Source organism: Electrona antarctica (assembly GCF_951216825.1).
Source record: "Electrona antarctica genome assembly, chromosome: 5".
Lineage (NCBI taxonomy): Eukaryota > Metazoa > Chordata > Actinopteri > Myctophiformes > Myctophidae > Electrona > Electrona antarctica.
Window position 1 is genome coordinate 36,900,806 of NC_136810.1, and position 14,635 is coordinate 36,915,440.

General features: G+C 44.6%; 1 protein-coding gene across 1 annotated transcript in view; it reads left to right on the plus strand.

Annotated features, from left to right (window-relative positions):
- The window catches only part of otogl (otogelin-like), a gene marked incomplete at both ends in the record, with an annotated part of 75,685 nt that overhangs the window by 44,001 nt on the left and 17,049 nt on the right, over positions 1 to 14,635 (plus strand). The window contains 14 exons of the mRNA XM_079502303.1: positions 1,820 to 2,098; positions 2,377 to 2,494; positions 2,589 to 2,668; positions 3,494 to 3,498; positions 3,591 to 3,941; positions 4,065 to 4,569; positions 5,032 to 5,273; positions 6,728 to 6,905; positions 8,415 to 8,557; positions 8,666 to 8,689; positions 9,118 to 9,213; positions 9,807 to 9,996; positions 13,374 to 13,591; positions 14,135 to 14,276. Coding sequence (XP_079358429.1) covers positions 1,820 to 2,098; positions 2,377 to 2,494; positions 2,589 to 2,668; positions 3,494 to 3,498; positions 3,591 to 3,941; positions 4,065 to 4,569; positions 5,032 to 5,273; positions 6,728 to 6,905; positions 8,415 to 8,557; positions 8,666 to 8,689; positions 9,118 to 9,213; positions 9,807 to 9,996; positions 13,374 to 13,591; positions 14,135 to 14,276 — 2,571 coding nt within the window. The remainder of the gene's footprint in view (positions 1 to 1,819; positions 2,099 to 2,376; positions 2,495 to 2,588; positions 2,669 to 3,493; positions 3,499 to 3,590; positions 3,942 to 4,064; positions 4,570 to 5,031; positions 5,274 to 6,727; positions 6,906 to 8,414; positions 8,558 to 8,665; positions 8,690 to 9,117; positions 9,214 to 9,806; positions 9,997 to 13,373; positions 13,592 to 14,134; positions 14,277 to 14,635) is intronic.

A 14,635-nucleotide genomic window follows, 5' to 3' on the forward strand; every position in this document is an offset into this window, starting at 1 on the left:
AGACTATTTTTACGCCGCCCAAATTAGATTTGTGGCTTTATGGGGAGCTAATGATACAGAAGCCAAATGGAAAGCCATAGAAATATGTAATCAGGATATCCCAGTACAAGCTATGTTAGGCGACAAACAATTAGCCAAAGCCAATTCAGATACATTAGATCCAATCACATCTTTCACATTACAGACTTGGCTCACTGTTGTCAAACAGTTAAAAATAGAAAAGCAATCAAAAATACTGAGAAGGGAAAACTGGATCATAGGTTCAAGTTTTGGTTTTCCAACCATGGGATCACATCTTACTATGAGATTATGGAAGAAAATAGATTACAGAGCTTCCAGAACCTAAAGGATATACATACTAAATCAAGATTTATTTAGATATCTCCAGTTACGTAATTATTTTAATCAAGAAGTCCAGAACCGTGATCCACAAATAAATCAGAACAAACTTATTCAATTGATTACTCAGGCATATACAAAAGGAACAAAGAAAATGAAACAGTCTAAGTCCACACTATTGATCCATAATGTATACTGTAAATGATAAATAAGGGTTCAGGACAACGAGGCCTTTTCATGGAGGGGTCAGAATGAAATTTGGACTTAAACTGTTTTTCGTCTGTGGTACTCATATCTGTATATATCAAACTGCAGAAAACATAGACTACATCAAGGAAAAATGGGAAAAAGAACTGAATGCTCAAATCACAGTTGAACAATGGTTAAATATTTGCAAAACACAATACACAACATCAAGTTCCATCACCTGCCGTGAATTCTGCTGGAAAAACACATCTCGTTTTATCACTCCAAAACGTAAATGAAAACAGCTTGGAGCACCCCAGTTGTGCTGGAGAAACTGCGGTGAGGTAGAAGCAAATCATTGTCATGTTTTCTGGGGTTGTTCAGAAATTCTTGGAGTCTTGGAGAAATTGCAGGAGATCCTGGGTATATACAAATATTAGATTCCTGTTTATTGTTATATCTGGGAGACTTCCCAGATGAAATTACAGGAAGTGACAGGTATCTAATGAAAATATTCTTGGCTGCAGGGAAAAAAAGCCATTACTCGTAAATGGCTTCATGCAGAATCTCCATCTATAGAAGACTGGCTTCAGGTAGTCTCTGAGATCTTTGACATGGAGAGGATGACAGCGAACTGGAGAATGAAGAGAGAGTCTTTTATATTATACCTCTGAGCAACAAGAGGGCTAGGAAGTAGGAACCTGGATGGTTTTTCAAATATATAAAAAAAAAATGATTGCACTTGGTGTGATGCTTAAACCTTTGACAAAAATAATCATATTCAAATTATACTTAAATAGAGACTAACATTTTAAGGAGAAATACCATAGATGGGATGATATCTAAAGTGGAAATGTACTGTAACTGAATGTCTAAAAAGGGGAAACAAGATAAAATATGTTCTTCATACTTTATTGTCCAATTCTATTCCCACTTAATATGTATGTACTGTATGTGTGTGTATATGTATGGGTGTGTATGGCATTGTAGGCACATACTATACTATATGCATTTTTTTCCTTTTTCTTTTCTCCAGAAATACACTGTCTGTGTGTACCGGTAGTCTTCTACTATTATATAACAGTATTTGTCTTCTATTTTGTTTCATGATTCGCAAGATGATGTTTGGCAACATATACTGTGATGTCCTTTTGTTTATTTGTTTGTTCTTTGTGTGTTCTTGTTTTGTTTTTGATTGTTCTTGAAATTTTTTTTTAAATATAAGTTGAAAAAAAAATACATACAGGAGATGTGAGTATATCGCCCACCACTAACCTCACTCTCTTTCACGTAGGCGTGCCTATGGTTTCACTGGAATCCGCAGAGAGACCAAATTACTTCCTGACTGTGTCAGGGCGAAGCCGACTCCAAATGGAACGCTGGAGTCGAGGGCCCGAGTTTAGTCGTAGGGCGACCTTCATCCAGCACCAGGGGCTGTTCCTGCCGGGCCACACCTCCTTCGAGCTGATCACCCAACCAGGCATCTTTCTGTCTCTGACTCGCACGGCTGTACGAGCCCAGAAATACCAAAACTCAGAGGACTTCAAGACTAGCAGCAGCTTCACTTTGGAGGGTCAGTAATGCTCCCAAGTACACACCAGTAGACATAATCAGAAACTGTAAAGGCAGACATACATACAAGCACGCACTCGTCTCGCACACACTTTTACAGAAATATGCATCCTTAAAATAAAATTGGCAGATGCACACACTCTCACAAACTCACAGGCGCATTGACAAATACTATACATATTCATTGGCTTTGTAAACTGCCATGTGAGTATTTAGTAGCCTATACTAAACCTTAAAGTGACACAAATATTGAATCATCTGTTTTTCTCTATTTGTCAGAGAGCAGTTTTCTGATCCCGTACCGTATATTTTGTGAGTGGCGATACCAAACCTGTGCCAGCCCCTGTGTCCCAACATGCAGTGACCATGATGCCACACTCTGCCATTTCCTGCCTCCGTAAGACGCTCAGCTCAAGTACTGTCCAAATACAGGTATGACAAAAAATGCATGTGTTTCTGTGTAATGTGGTATTCTTCTGTGTGCGTTGCAGTGTGGAGGGCTGCTTTCCACGCTGTCCCAAGAACATGCTAATGGATGAAATCACCAGGAGATGCGTCTATGCAGAGGACTGTGAGTGATATCGACCTGTTTCTCTTGTACACCTCAGAGAATATAAACAAACAAAAAAATTATGCTCAAGGAGTCGCATGTGATTGGCCCCAGGATCGAATCCCATCAGAGTATGTTTTACAGGCCTATGTGCTTTTAATGGTTAAAAATGAACCAAGCATAGAAACATAACCTTTTATGATTGAATATAATATCAGAGTATGTTGGAAACTTCAGGGTTCATTATACAGTATGTACGTTCATAGCTTCTTCAGTGGAAGTGAGTGGCGAGCCTCGCTCCTGTTAGTCAATGAGGCACTCCAATCCAATCCAATTTATTTTATAGCACATTTCATAAAACACAAGGTTTCCAAAGTGCTGTACAAAGTGAAAATACATAAAAACAATAAGTAAAAAGACACTGAATCTTGGCGAGTCCAATATGTTTTTATACTGTACATTGGCAACTGGAAATAGGCTTTATGCACACACAATAAGTCTTCATACTTCCAGGCCCCTTCCCTACTCCCTTCACAGGTGTTACTGATGATACTAATGCAGTGCAGTGGTTCTCAAATGTTTTAATTTCAAGGACAAGGACACTCTCAGAGTTACGGGGCCATTTGGAACCCACTCAAGGACACTTTGAGACCCACTGCTGTAGCAGTGTGTTTTCAGTGAGCCAACATGGCCAACAGAATGGAACAGAGCCTTCATTAGTATCATCGATAACACCCCAAGTTCTTTCCAACATGTCGTGTGTGCATAGAGGCCATTAAGCCCTATACTGTATATTCAACGGTGGGACAATAACTCCTTAACCATGTTCTTATTCATGTCTTCCAGGTGTGGTCCTTCCCCCAACTCCAACCCCCTTTGCGTATGTCACTCGGTCCAACAGAACAACCACAGCGCCCCCCATAACCACACCCACACCAGTTAGAACCACCAGCACCACCAGGAGGCCTATAACAAGTACAACCTCCAGCATAACCAGGAGGCCAATAACAAGTACAACCTCCAGCATAACCAGGAGGCCAATAACAAGTACAACCTCCAGCATAACCAGGAGGCCAATAACAAGTACAACCTCCAGCATAACCAGGAGGCCAATAACAAGTACAACCTCCAGCACAACCAGGAGGCCAATAACAAGTACAACCTCCAGCATAACCAGGAGGCCAATAACAAGTACAACCTCCACCAGCACCAGGAGGCCTATAACAAGTACCACCACGACCACCACCACCAGGAGGCCTATCACAAGTACAACCACCACCACCACCACCAGGAGGCCTATCACAAGTACAACCACCACTACCACCACTACTACTAGAGCCATCACCACTACACCCTCCTCCACCAGGGCCTCCACCACAAGGACCAGTACTTCTACCGTTTCTCCCACCACTCCCAGTGGCGCGCCGGCATCCACGGTGCGCATCACAATCTCCCCCGCCCCATCGTCGACCGTAACCACTTCTCTGACGACTCCGCTCGCCGCCACTGTTTCGACCCGGTCGACCCGCGCACCGACCGCGTCGTCTGCCGCTCCGGCGACCACCGCGACCACCGTGACCACCGCGATTCCGTTCACCACCACCGCCACCGTAGCCGCCGTAACCACGTCAGCGGCATCCACCATGCTGACGGCGTCCACCACCGCGCTTGCCTCTACCCTCTCCCCGACTACTGCTCCGTCCACGCCGGCCTCCGCCGTCTCCACTACTGTCACCACCACTCTCGCGATGGTGACGACCACCCAGACCACGCCAGCCGGACCCACGTCGCCTACGAGAACCGTCAGCCCCGCAGACATCACCACCACCACTGTGCGCCCACCGGTCGATACCACGGCGGCAGTCACCACCCTCACTCCCACTTCCACACGGGTCCCCACCACTACCACCACACCCGGACTGGTACTGAATGAATGAATGAATGAATGAATTTTTTCTTGTCATGCCACTTTGGCCCAATCCCATATGGGATTACCGTATATGACAGTCCCTCCCGTTCATATTACATCTTGCCTTATACACAACATAAATAGAAACAAACAAGACAATGCCATTTTGCATGTAAATGGCCCTCCTCCTCATTGACCAGGCCTTTTCAAGGAATGAGGCAAATGAAAAAATTTGGAAAGTCATCCAACCACACAAATTCATAATTTGGATCTACCTTATTAAAAAGTCTCTCCCTGATAGAGTTGTAGAATGGGCAATGGAAAACTAAATGCATTTCATTTTCAATTTCCTTTAGACCACACAAACTACATAATCTATGCTCCTCAACCGTGCTTACATATCAATATGAAGACCAAGTATGCCAGCCCTGATTTGGGCGCATAAGGATCGTTTTCTTTTTTGACCAGGTACCAGCGACTAGTACCGCTGTCACTACTACCTCCGCCCGGCCGCCCACGTCCACTGGCGCCACCATCGTGGACACCACGACAGTCACGGTCGGCGTGATGACGAGACCGACGGCGCCTGCAGAGACCACAGAGTCCACCACCGCGGAGCCCACGACCACCGAGCTGCTGACCAGCCCCGAGACGTCCCCCATCACCACAGAGGAGCTGACCACCACTCCCCTCATGCTGCCCACTGGGGCTTGTACGGTAAGGGTTACACTGACGCTCATGCTGGACAATTAATATATGTTTTATTTAAATTATTGGATTGTGTTATATTATATATTTATATATATTTTGTATCCATTTTGGTCCTAAATATAATATATTTAGTTCTATGTTTCAAAACCACGGTTTGAAACATAGAACTGCTCCTTTCTGTATGGTTGTAATGCACGCACGCACGCACGCACGCACACACGCACGCACGCACGCACGCACGCACGCACGCACGCACGCACGCACGCACGCACGCACGCACGCACGCACGCACACACACACACACACACACACACACACACACACACACACACACACACACGCACGCACACACACACACACACCTGGTCAGTAAATCTATGCGTGAAGAGAGTGTGTCTAGGTGCTGCGGCTCCCCCAGAATTCCAGCGAAGATACCAATGGTATGTGCTGGATCCCTGGACCAAGTGATCTGTGCTCTTGCTGTCAATACAGTCATACATTATCTCTGTATCTGTATCTGGGTGTCTGACAGACAGTGTTTGTTCGTATGATTGGATTTGATTTGCCAATTCATATCTTTCTCGTCAGGTACATTTTTCGTTCACAAATATAAGCCTGATTCCTTATTTGTCGTACAACACTGTTGCTCGCAGAAAATATCTTAGGCATTCACACTGGCAGATGCAAAAGATACAAAGATGCTAAGCTACACAGCATATGTGTAGCTTTGTAGTTTGTACCTTTGTAGCTGAAGTTGAAACCTGCTGAACCTTTTTGTTGCGACGGCAGGTAGCAGTTAACTATGAAATTGTGCATTTCCCATCAGTCAGTCAGTCAGACAGACCCCCAGGCATGACCATATCGTGACATCATCAGGGATGGAGATCTCTGATGTCATAAGTTGGCCAGCAACTCTGACCTCAAACCTCAAACCTCTTCGATGTCTCCCTTTTGACTGATACTTGTCCATTTAAACTCTAGGCGCGCCTGCCCCAAAGTTATTAGTGCAGCCACGCCCGGCAGCCGGCGAAAACTAGAGTTCTCAACAGGCCCTAAAATTAAGGCCCGGTCATATCTGGGCCCTCATCAAACCCTGTACACTCAAGACACGCTCCATATATGGCCAGTAGAGAATTCATTCCATATGTTGATCTGACCCCCCATGCCAAAGCGTCAGCGCTCGCCCAGCAGTCTGCTGTCACCCAGGCGGATGCGTGCACGCAACCTCTCCCTTAGGGTCCTTTAGGACCTCGCCCTTTAGGGTGAGGTCGCCCTCAGGCGTCTTACTGGTAGCTTTGTAGCTGTGTAGCTTTTGCAGCAGCAACAAACGTCTGATGTATCTTTGTATATTCGTGTCGCTGGCTTCCATTGACAATGAATGGTAGACTGTATCTTTGCATCTTTGCAATATGCTGAAGACAGCTCACTGTCCTGTGTGTACTCTCTCTATCTCTCCTCAGCCCCCGTACTCCTTCCGCATTGACGAGTGTGCCGAGCTTATCTGTTTCAACAGCGAGCTGCTGCTCCACAACTCGTCTCTCCATTGTCGCTACAACACAACCATGCCTCAGTGCAGCCTGCTGGGCCTCCCCCTCCTCACCAACACGGACCCCTGCTGCCCGCAGTGGCAGTGTCCCTGTAAGTATATACACGTGATCGGAAATCGGGGCCGATCATGTCATTTTCAAATGATCGGAATTGGACCGGGAGCAAAAAACATGATCGGGACATCCGATCACGTATCATATCCATATCATGATATTAGACTTTGGATATTGTACTATTGTGATATGGCATAAGTGTTCTATAAAAATATAAATATCGGATCGAGAAAAATTGGTATCATACTCAAAATCAAATGATCAGAATCGGATCAGTATAAAAAAACATGATCAGGACATCCTTAATTACACCCATTTACTTCTTTTAACTCCAACAGGAGGTGAAATTACCGACCGACATAGTCGGTTCAAGTGTAACCAAAATGGACGCTGGACACATTTGGTTACTCTAGTTGTACACTCTCAGTTACTCTAGTTGTACACTCTCAGTTACTCTAGTTGTACACTCTCAGTTACTCTAGTTGTACACTCTCAGTTACTCTAGTTGTACTCTCTCAGTTACACATGCATAACAGAACACTAGGGATTCCCCTGTGTACAACAAATACACCACAAAGACGCCGCTGAAATTAAACCAGGAATGTGCTGAACACCACTCCACTAACTTTATTCCTCTGAGATTCAAGAGCGAGACATGATCACTTTTCAGTCTGCAGAAGGAACTAAGATGGGGCATAGCTTTCCAGGTATCCTCAAGAGATACAGGCAGTAGCAGAGATTAATTCTGATCTGTTAAAGTATTAATTATTGGCCTGGGCCATGGCTCAGTGGTCCAGGCACCTTGGCTGGTAATCCAGTCTGGCAGTGTGCCGCGGGTTCGACTCCCGATCCCGACGGCCTTTACTGCATGTCTTCCCCCCATCTCTCTCCCCATTTCCTGTCAGCCTACTGTCTGTCCCTCCATAAAAAAATATAAAATAAAGGCGAAAGCCACAAAAAAACAACATTAAAAAAAAAAAAGTATTAATTATTTATGTATTTTTCCAGTTGTCATTTTTCATTAAGGCTCTAATGGTTTTACACTAATGTGTCATTCTGTCCAATGAAGATGTGTTTACCTCCCCTCCCCTCCCCTTTTCGCTTGTATTGTGTTCTCTGTCCTCTTATTCTTTTATTCAGCGAGCATGATACTCTGCCTTCTGTTTGTGCAATTATACATTTTTAATTAACTGACACTTGGTACATTAAATCCGCCAGCCAGTCGACTCACATTTATACTTCATTTAATTAAGGAAGCGGGATCGCATTGAATATTACATTTGGCCATTAGCAAGCTTTTGTAGATAGTAGATTCAGTTACTGAAAATGAAGGCTGTGTCATTGCTACGGTATGTGCATTGTGTCTAACGTCTTTAATTGAAAGGGCCGTAATTGATCTAGCAAACTGAATAGGCAGTTTACCCCATTATACTATTTGAAGACTGAGGCATGCCAGGGCACAATGTGGAATATGTTAAGCAATTCAATATAGCTAATAGACTGACGTTCTTCCATTTCTATATACTACTATGACTGTGCATGCCAGGCCGTTGCTCAGTGATGTCAGACCTGCGTGTGATCACGTTCGATGGCAACAACGTGGCACTGTATGACAACGGCTCCTACATCCTGGTCAGCCTGCCCAGAGAGACCATCATAGGCACAGTGGACAAATGCCCCTTCAGCCAGGTAACACAGAACAGCCGGAAATCTGAACTCTACCGCATGATAAACATATTGGTTGTATATGGTTGGTTTATGTGTTTTAATAAATGGCCTTCTGTTTTCCCTTTTTAGAGTGTCAACTCAATCCGAAGAACTGTGAGTAGCAAAACCTCTGTTGAAAATCTTATGACCAGTTACGACAGTTCAGAATCATCTTTATTGTTACATCACAGTTTTACAACTAAAAATGTGGTTTTGCGCATAGTTCCCATTGGGTTATTTTTTTTCAAACAAAGAAAGGGAAGAAGCTTCTCAAATGTAGAAGCTTGTTACACAAACAGCACACTCAAGCTCTTTCTTAGCTTATTTGCAAACGGCACAGCCGTAGGGTCTCTATTATTTTATTTACAATACAAGTAAGGGATTTCCATATATTGACAAGCTTGTTTCACAAACGGCACAACCGCAATTTGCGATAGTTACATTTATTGAGGACTATTTGTTATTGGGCATATTAAAGTGTTTTAAAATATCACTTTTCGACCTAACCTGTGACTGCTAATGTCCGTCATTTTCTCTCCCAGAGTCCTACAGGAGGCATTGATAGATCTCTGTGCTTTATCAAGCTGAACATTACAACCTCCTCCTACCGAATCATCATCAATCGGCTGGACCGCAAGGTGACCGACCGTCTGACAAAGTTTCAAACTGGGCGGTAGTCAGTGTTTGTGTCGCTTTCCACTCAGACTGCAGGCCTCTGTTGTCTACGATCCTCAAACCCATGGATTAAAGTTCTCAGTTGCCACGACAGATAGAAGCCAGCATGTCTTCTATGGAAGCATGTTGCACAGAGACATGTTTTTGGTTTTTATTTTAGGATTAGAGCATTTGAAGTGGTCAAACTAGCAATATGTTCCGAAGCATCTTCCTAAAAATAGTCTCGGATATTTCATAAAAGCAAAGGTTAACCGTTAAAGCCTCGATCTGTTATTTCTTTAACTGGTTGTTTGTAGAACACCAGGAACAAATTTACAAAAAGAAATACTAAAACATCATAATTTAACATTTCACATAATTGTGTTAATTGTTTAGAAACCGTGCTAGTGTGGGGGGCTGCTTTCAGACTGTTTCTGTAATCTCATTTTGTCAGTCGTGAGATTTAATTTAGCTTTAATCCATGCAAAACCCCTTTTATTTTCACATTTTATTGGCTCTTTGTCTGCATTTTCTCACACTGCAGATGTTTACCATCACTATGTCTGTCTGAGTCCAGGTGTTGGTGAACTACAGACCGGCCCGGTTGCCGTTCTCCCGCCATGCTCTGTCGGTGGATGACACGGGCAGCATGTATCTGATCAACACGCCCGGAGGGGTCAACATACAGTGGTACCACAGCACGGGCATCATGGTGCTACAGTACACTAATGGTGGCAATGGATCTGCACCCACACAAGGCCTGTGTGGTGAGTATACACGCACATATGTGCATGCACGCATGTGCGGAGCAACTCTGGCTGACTTGAAGGCAGCTGGATGTAGCCTGAGGTGATGGATGTGTTGATGGTAACGAATGGGAGTACATGAGGGGCAGTGGCCTGGAAGATCGAGGAGTGGATAGGGTGTAGAGAGAACAGGTGGTTGGTGGGGTGGATGACACCATTTCCAGGACCTTGTCTGGAGATAGCGGAGAGAAGGAAGACAGGCATGATATGCTGGGGGTTAGCGTTAGGTGAGCTATGATTGATTAGTGGGAATATGGGAGAAAGAGATTCATCGTTAATCTTCTTATCAAAGTAGGTGACGAAAGCTTCAGCAGAGATGGTCGGGTGGAAGACCGGTGGAAGGGGTATAATGTGGGAGGAGAAGAATTACCTTGGGTTATAGAGGCAGAGGACTGAATCTTAAGCGCGATAGAAAGACAACTTAGATACATTTCATTATAATAGTGGATAATGAGATGGAAAGGCGGAGAGGAGTCAATGAAAGTGGGAGAGGTCATCTGATTAGCCCATTTTGTGCGACTTCCCTTCAACCGACCCTGAGACGTGTTCAGTCACTCAACTCTGAGGGATTTAGATAAGCGAGGAGCTGGCCGACACAGAGAGGCCGGTTATGGATAGAAAGGAGGAAGTTGCAGTGTCAGTCGAGAGGGATGGGAAGGATGGATTCAGGGGAGGGGAGAGAGGAGAAGGAGGATAGAAGACAAGAGAGAGGAGGGGTTTTTAGAAACCTCCGGTTCTGTGACAGTTTTTCGGGCTTGCTATTGGTTTAGGTGTGGGAGTGTGGAGAGAAATAAGAGGAGGTTACAAAAATGGTGGCCAGAGCTTAGAGTATATAATAATAGAGACGTCACCGAGAGGAAACACTGAAGCGCAATGTACATGGTGGCCGAAAGTGGTATTGCAGTTTCGAGCGGCACTGGGCCATACGTGAACGCGCTGGCTCGCATCGCGAGCCAATACACAACAACATTGTGTCATTCATGACACACTCGCACACACACTCACGCACGGTACTCGTTCATGTTTTCGGCCCGGCACGTTCACGTATGGCCCAATTCCATCCCAGAATGCACTCTGTTCCATTCCCGGAAGAAGGGGTGAATTCGCCTCATGCGCTGGGTGAGCAACTCAGTGCAAGTGGATGGGAGCAGAAATCCGGTGACGTCTCTATATAATACTCAAAGGGCCAGAGACATGAAGGGGGGACAAGAAGGCAGAAGAAGGTGAAGGCAAGAAATTCAAAGACAGGCAGGACTATATGCGACTGCAATTGATTCACTTTCTTGCACACGCACAGCATGCACGCACACACACACACACACACGCACACACACACACACACAAACACTGTGTGCAGACATCAGTTTAATGCAAGCTTTCGGTCGTGTGACCTTCTCCAGGCATTGTTTTTGAGCGGTTGCTGTTTATTACTTGTCTGTTTGGTTAAATTTGTACACAGTTAAATGATCACTCAGGATTTTACAGTGTAGATATAAAATAGAAGTGAGTGATAAAAAAGCCTGTAGCCAACTACTACACATTCACTCCCACTTGAACGATAACGATAATGCCACTTAGTGCTGTCTGAAAGCCCAGTGGACGTAATTACACTTTTACAGGCATTAATTATTCTCTCTTTTGGTCGGTCTGTCAGTCTGTCTTCATCACTGTCTGTCCCTTATTCACACCATGCGTAATTGCGTATGAAAATGCAGTGGAAAAAATAAACTGGCATGCAAACGTGCACATACTCACAAGAGACACACACACACATTTTGTTTTGCTATTTTTAGTTTTAAAATGACACTTACCCTGCTGGCCCAACTAGGTGGACCATAACCATACTGTAAAGTCATACGACTGTGTCACGTTGCGTGTTTGTAGGTCAACTAATTTTGCCACTTTTGAAATCTTTGAACATTTTTCGATTATATTGACATGCCCAAAATAGGGACACCATGGAGAAAGTGGTGGCAGAAGGAGGTTGATCATTCCGTTGGATTTTGCCACTGTGAATAGCAGCAGCCTGCTCGGCAAACAAGATGACACCAGGCAGTCTTACATGACAAGTTCTGATGTTTATTAGGCGTATACAGAGCATATATTTGCAGGTGGCTGGCTGGAAGATATGAGTCACGACTGAGTGATGGAGCCAAAAAGGACAGGAACAGGAACAGGGAATGAGACAGATACATACTCTATGCAAACTCATTATCTACAGTAATATGAGTACAGTTTAACCACTTTCAACATGATGTCCCTGTTTTGGGCATGATGAACATGTCTAGGTTTTCTTTTTAGGTTTTCATAATTTTCACTTGTGAGGACCGGGACTATTTCTCAAATTACACTACTAGTGGGGATATTTGTCTCCACTAATATACAAGTATAGTATTTATTTATTTGACCATTTTGGGTTGCAAATGTAGTCCTACACTTGCCATGTTGAGGACCAACACAGGTGTTTCAATTTGTCTCAACAGTCTGATTGGTGTAGAACTAATCAATTTCTTGACCTGTTTGGTCCTCAACATGGCAGGTTTATATAGGACTACATTTGCAACCCTCGAGTATGGATGTATGGATGCACGCAAACGCACAAAACAACGATAATTCATAAAGTGGCGAGCCTTCAGACCCTGTCGTCAGGCACACAGGGGTTCATTGGCAGGTAGTTACAGCTGTCTGTATCTGCCGTGCCAGGGTGAGAAAACACACTGGAGAAACAGGTTGTGTCATAACCCTGGCTCTCTGATAATATTACGAGTGAGGTCTCGCACTATGGGGAGCACTCCCTGTGTTATCACTAATCCTGCCAGTATTGGCTGGCAGTCGTGATGCTTGCATTGAGTCGTTTTAATTGAAGGTTTGCCGAGAGTGAAAGGGATTGGATCTGGTGGTGTAATACTCATGTTGGTTAACAGAAATTCATTCAAGTGTTATTGTTGTACATTCGAATACGAATGTATAATTCATTGTTATCCAGTGGCTTAGGGGCAGAGTTCTATTAAAGGTCTGATGCAGAATCACCCCTGGTGGCAAAGTGGAGAGACGAAGAAGGTTACAAAATGGTGATAAGAGACATGAATGGCCATTTAAAGCAAGCACTGGGGACATTTGGAGGTGAAGAACACGACGAAAAACGACTTTCTGGCCTTTGACAGCCCATACTGTACATCCGAACAGAAAAGTCCTATCTGCTTGTATTAAACGTTGTTAAACAACGTTGAACGATAATTCAAAAAGTGGGGAGCCGTCAGACACTGTCGTCGGGCACACAGGGGTTGATTGGCAGGTAGTTACAGCTGTCTGTATCTGTCAATTCTGTCATGTGTCAGGTTGCTGTGACGGGAACCCAGCGGACGACCTGAAGCTGCCCAACGGCACCGTGGTCAGAGAGCTGAGTGACATGAGGCTGTTCCTGTCCGCCTGGAGGGTGCACACGCTTGACGAGACGGAGCACATGCGCCGCATCGGAGACAACTGCACCACGGGCGACTGTTCCACCTGCCTCAACATGCTGCGGCAGAGGCCCTTCGAACTGTGCCACGGCAAGGTAGAGCTCCAAAACACCGGCAGGAATAGACTGGTGTTGTTGGTTTATTGCTCTGGATTTTACTGTGTAAAACTGTAAATGGTTTATTTGATTGATTGATTGATTGATTGATTGATTGATTGATTGATTGATTGATTGAAAATTGTATAAACCAATGTTAAATAAATCTGTTTGTAGAATGGGGCTAGTTTTGAATTGCAGTGGTGCATATATGGGGCCTTTCTCCAAAGCGCTTTACACTGTGCATTCACCAGGTCACACACACATTCACACTCTGCTGGCAGAGGAAACCATGCAAGGCACAGACCTGCTGCTCGACCTGCTCAGTTGTTAGGGGTTCAGTGTCTTGCTCAAGGGCACGTTGACATTAAGCCACCCTGTGATCGAACGAGGAACCTTCTGATTTCCAAGCAGTCAATTGTGATTAGTTCATATTCTTTGGATTACAGTTTGACTGTGCCACTTTTTTCGGTGTGTGTTTGTGTGTGTGTCTGCATGTGCGTGTGCGTGTGCGCGCGTGTGTGTGTGTGTGTGTGTGTGTAGGTGGCCCCAGAACAGTTTTGCGACATCATGTGGGCAGGGGACCTGCATTACAAGGATCACAAGTGTGACTTCTTGGCTGCGTACGTGGCAGTCTGTTACACGCACCAAATCTGTATCACATGGAGACGAAGAGACTTCTGCCGTAAGGAAACACACACACACACACACACACACACACACACACACACACACACACACACACACACACACACACACACACACACACACACACACACACACACACACACAGGATGAGAAATCACACATACACTGGAGAAACAGGTTGTGTCATAACCCCGGCTCTCTGATAATATTATGAGTGAGGTCTCGCACTATGGGGAGCACTCCCTGTGTTATCACTAATCCTGCCAGTATTGGCTGGCAGTCTTGATGCCTGCATTGAGTCATTTTAATTGAAGGTTTGCCGAAGTGAAAGGGATTGGATTTTTCATTTTCATAAAACCATCTGGTGGTGTAATACTCATGTTGGTTAACATAAAT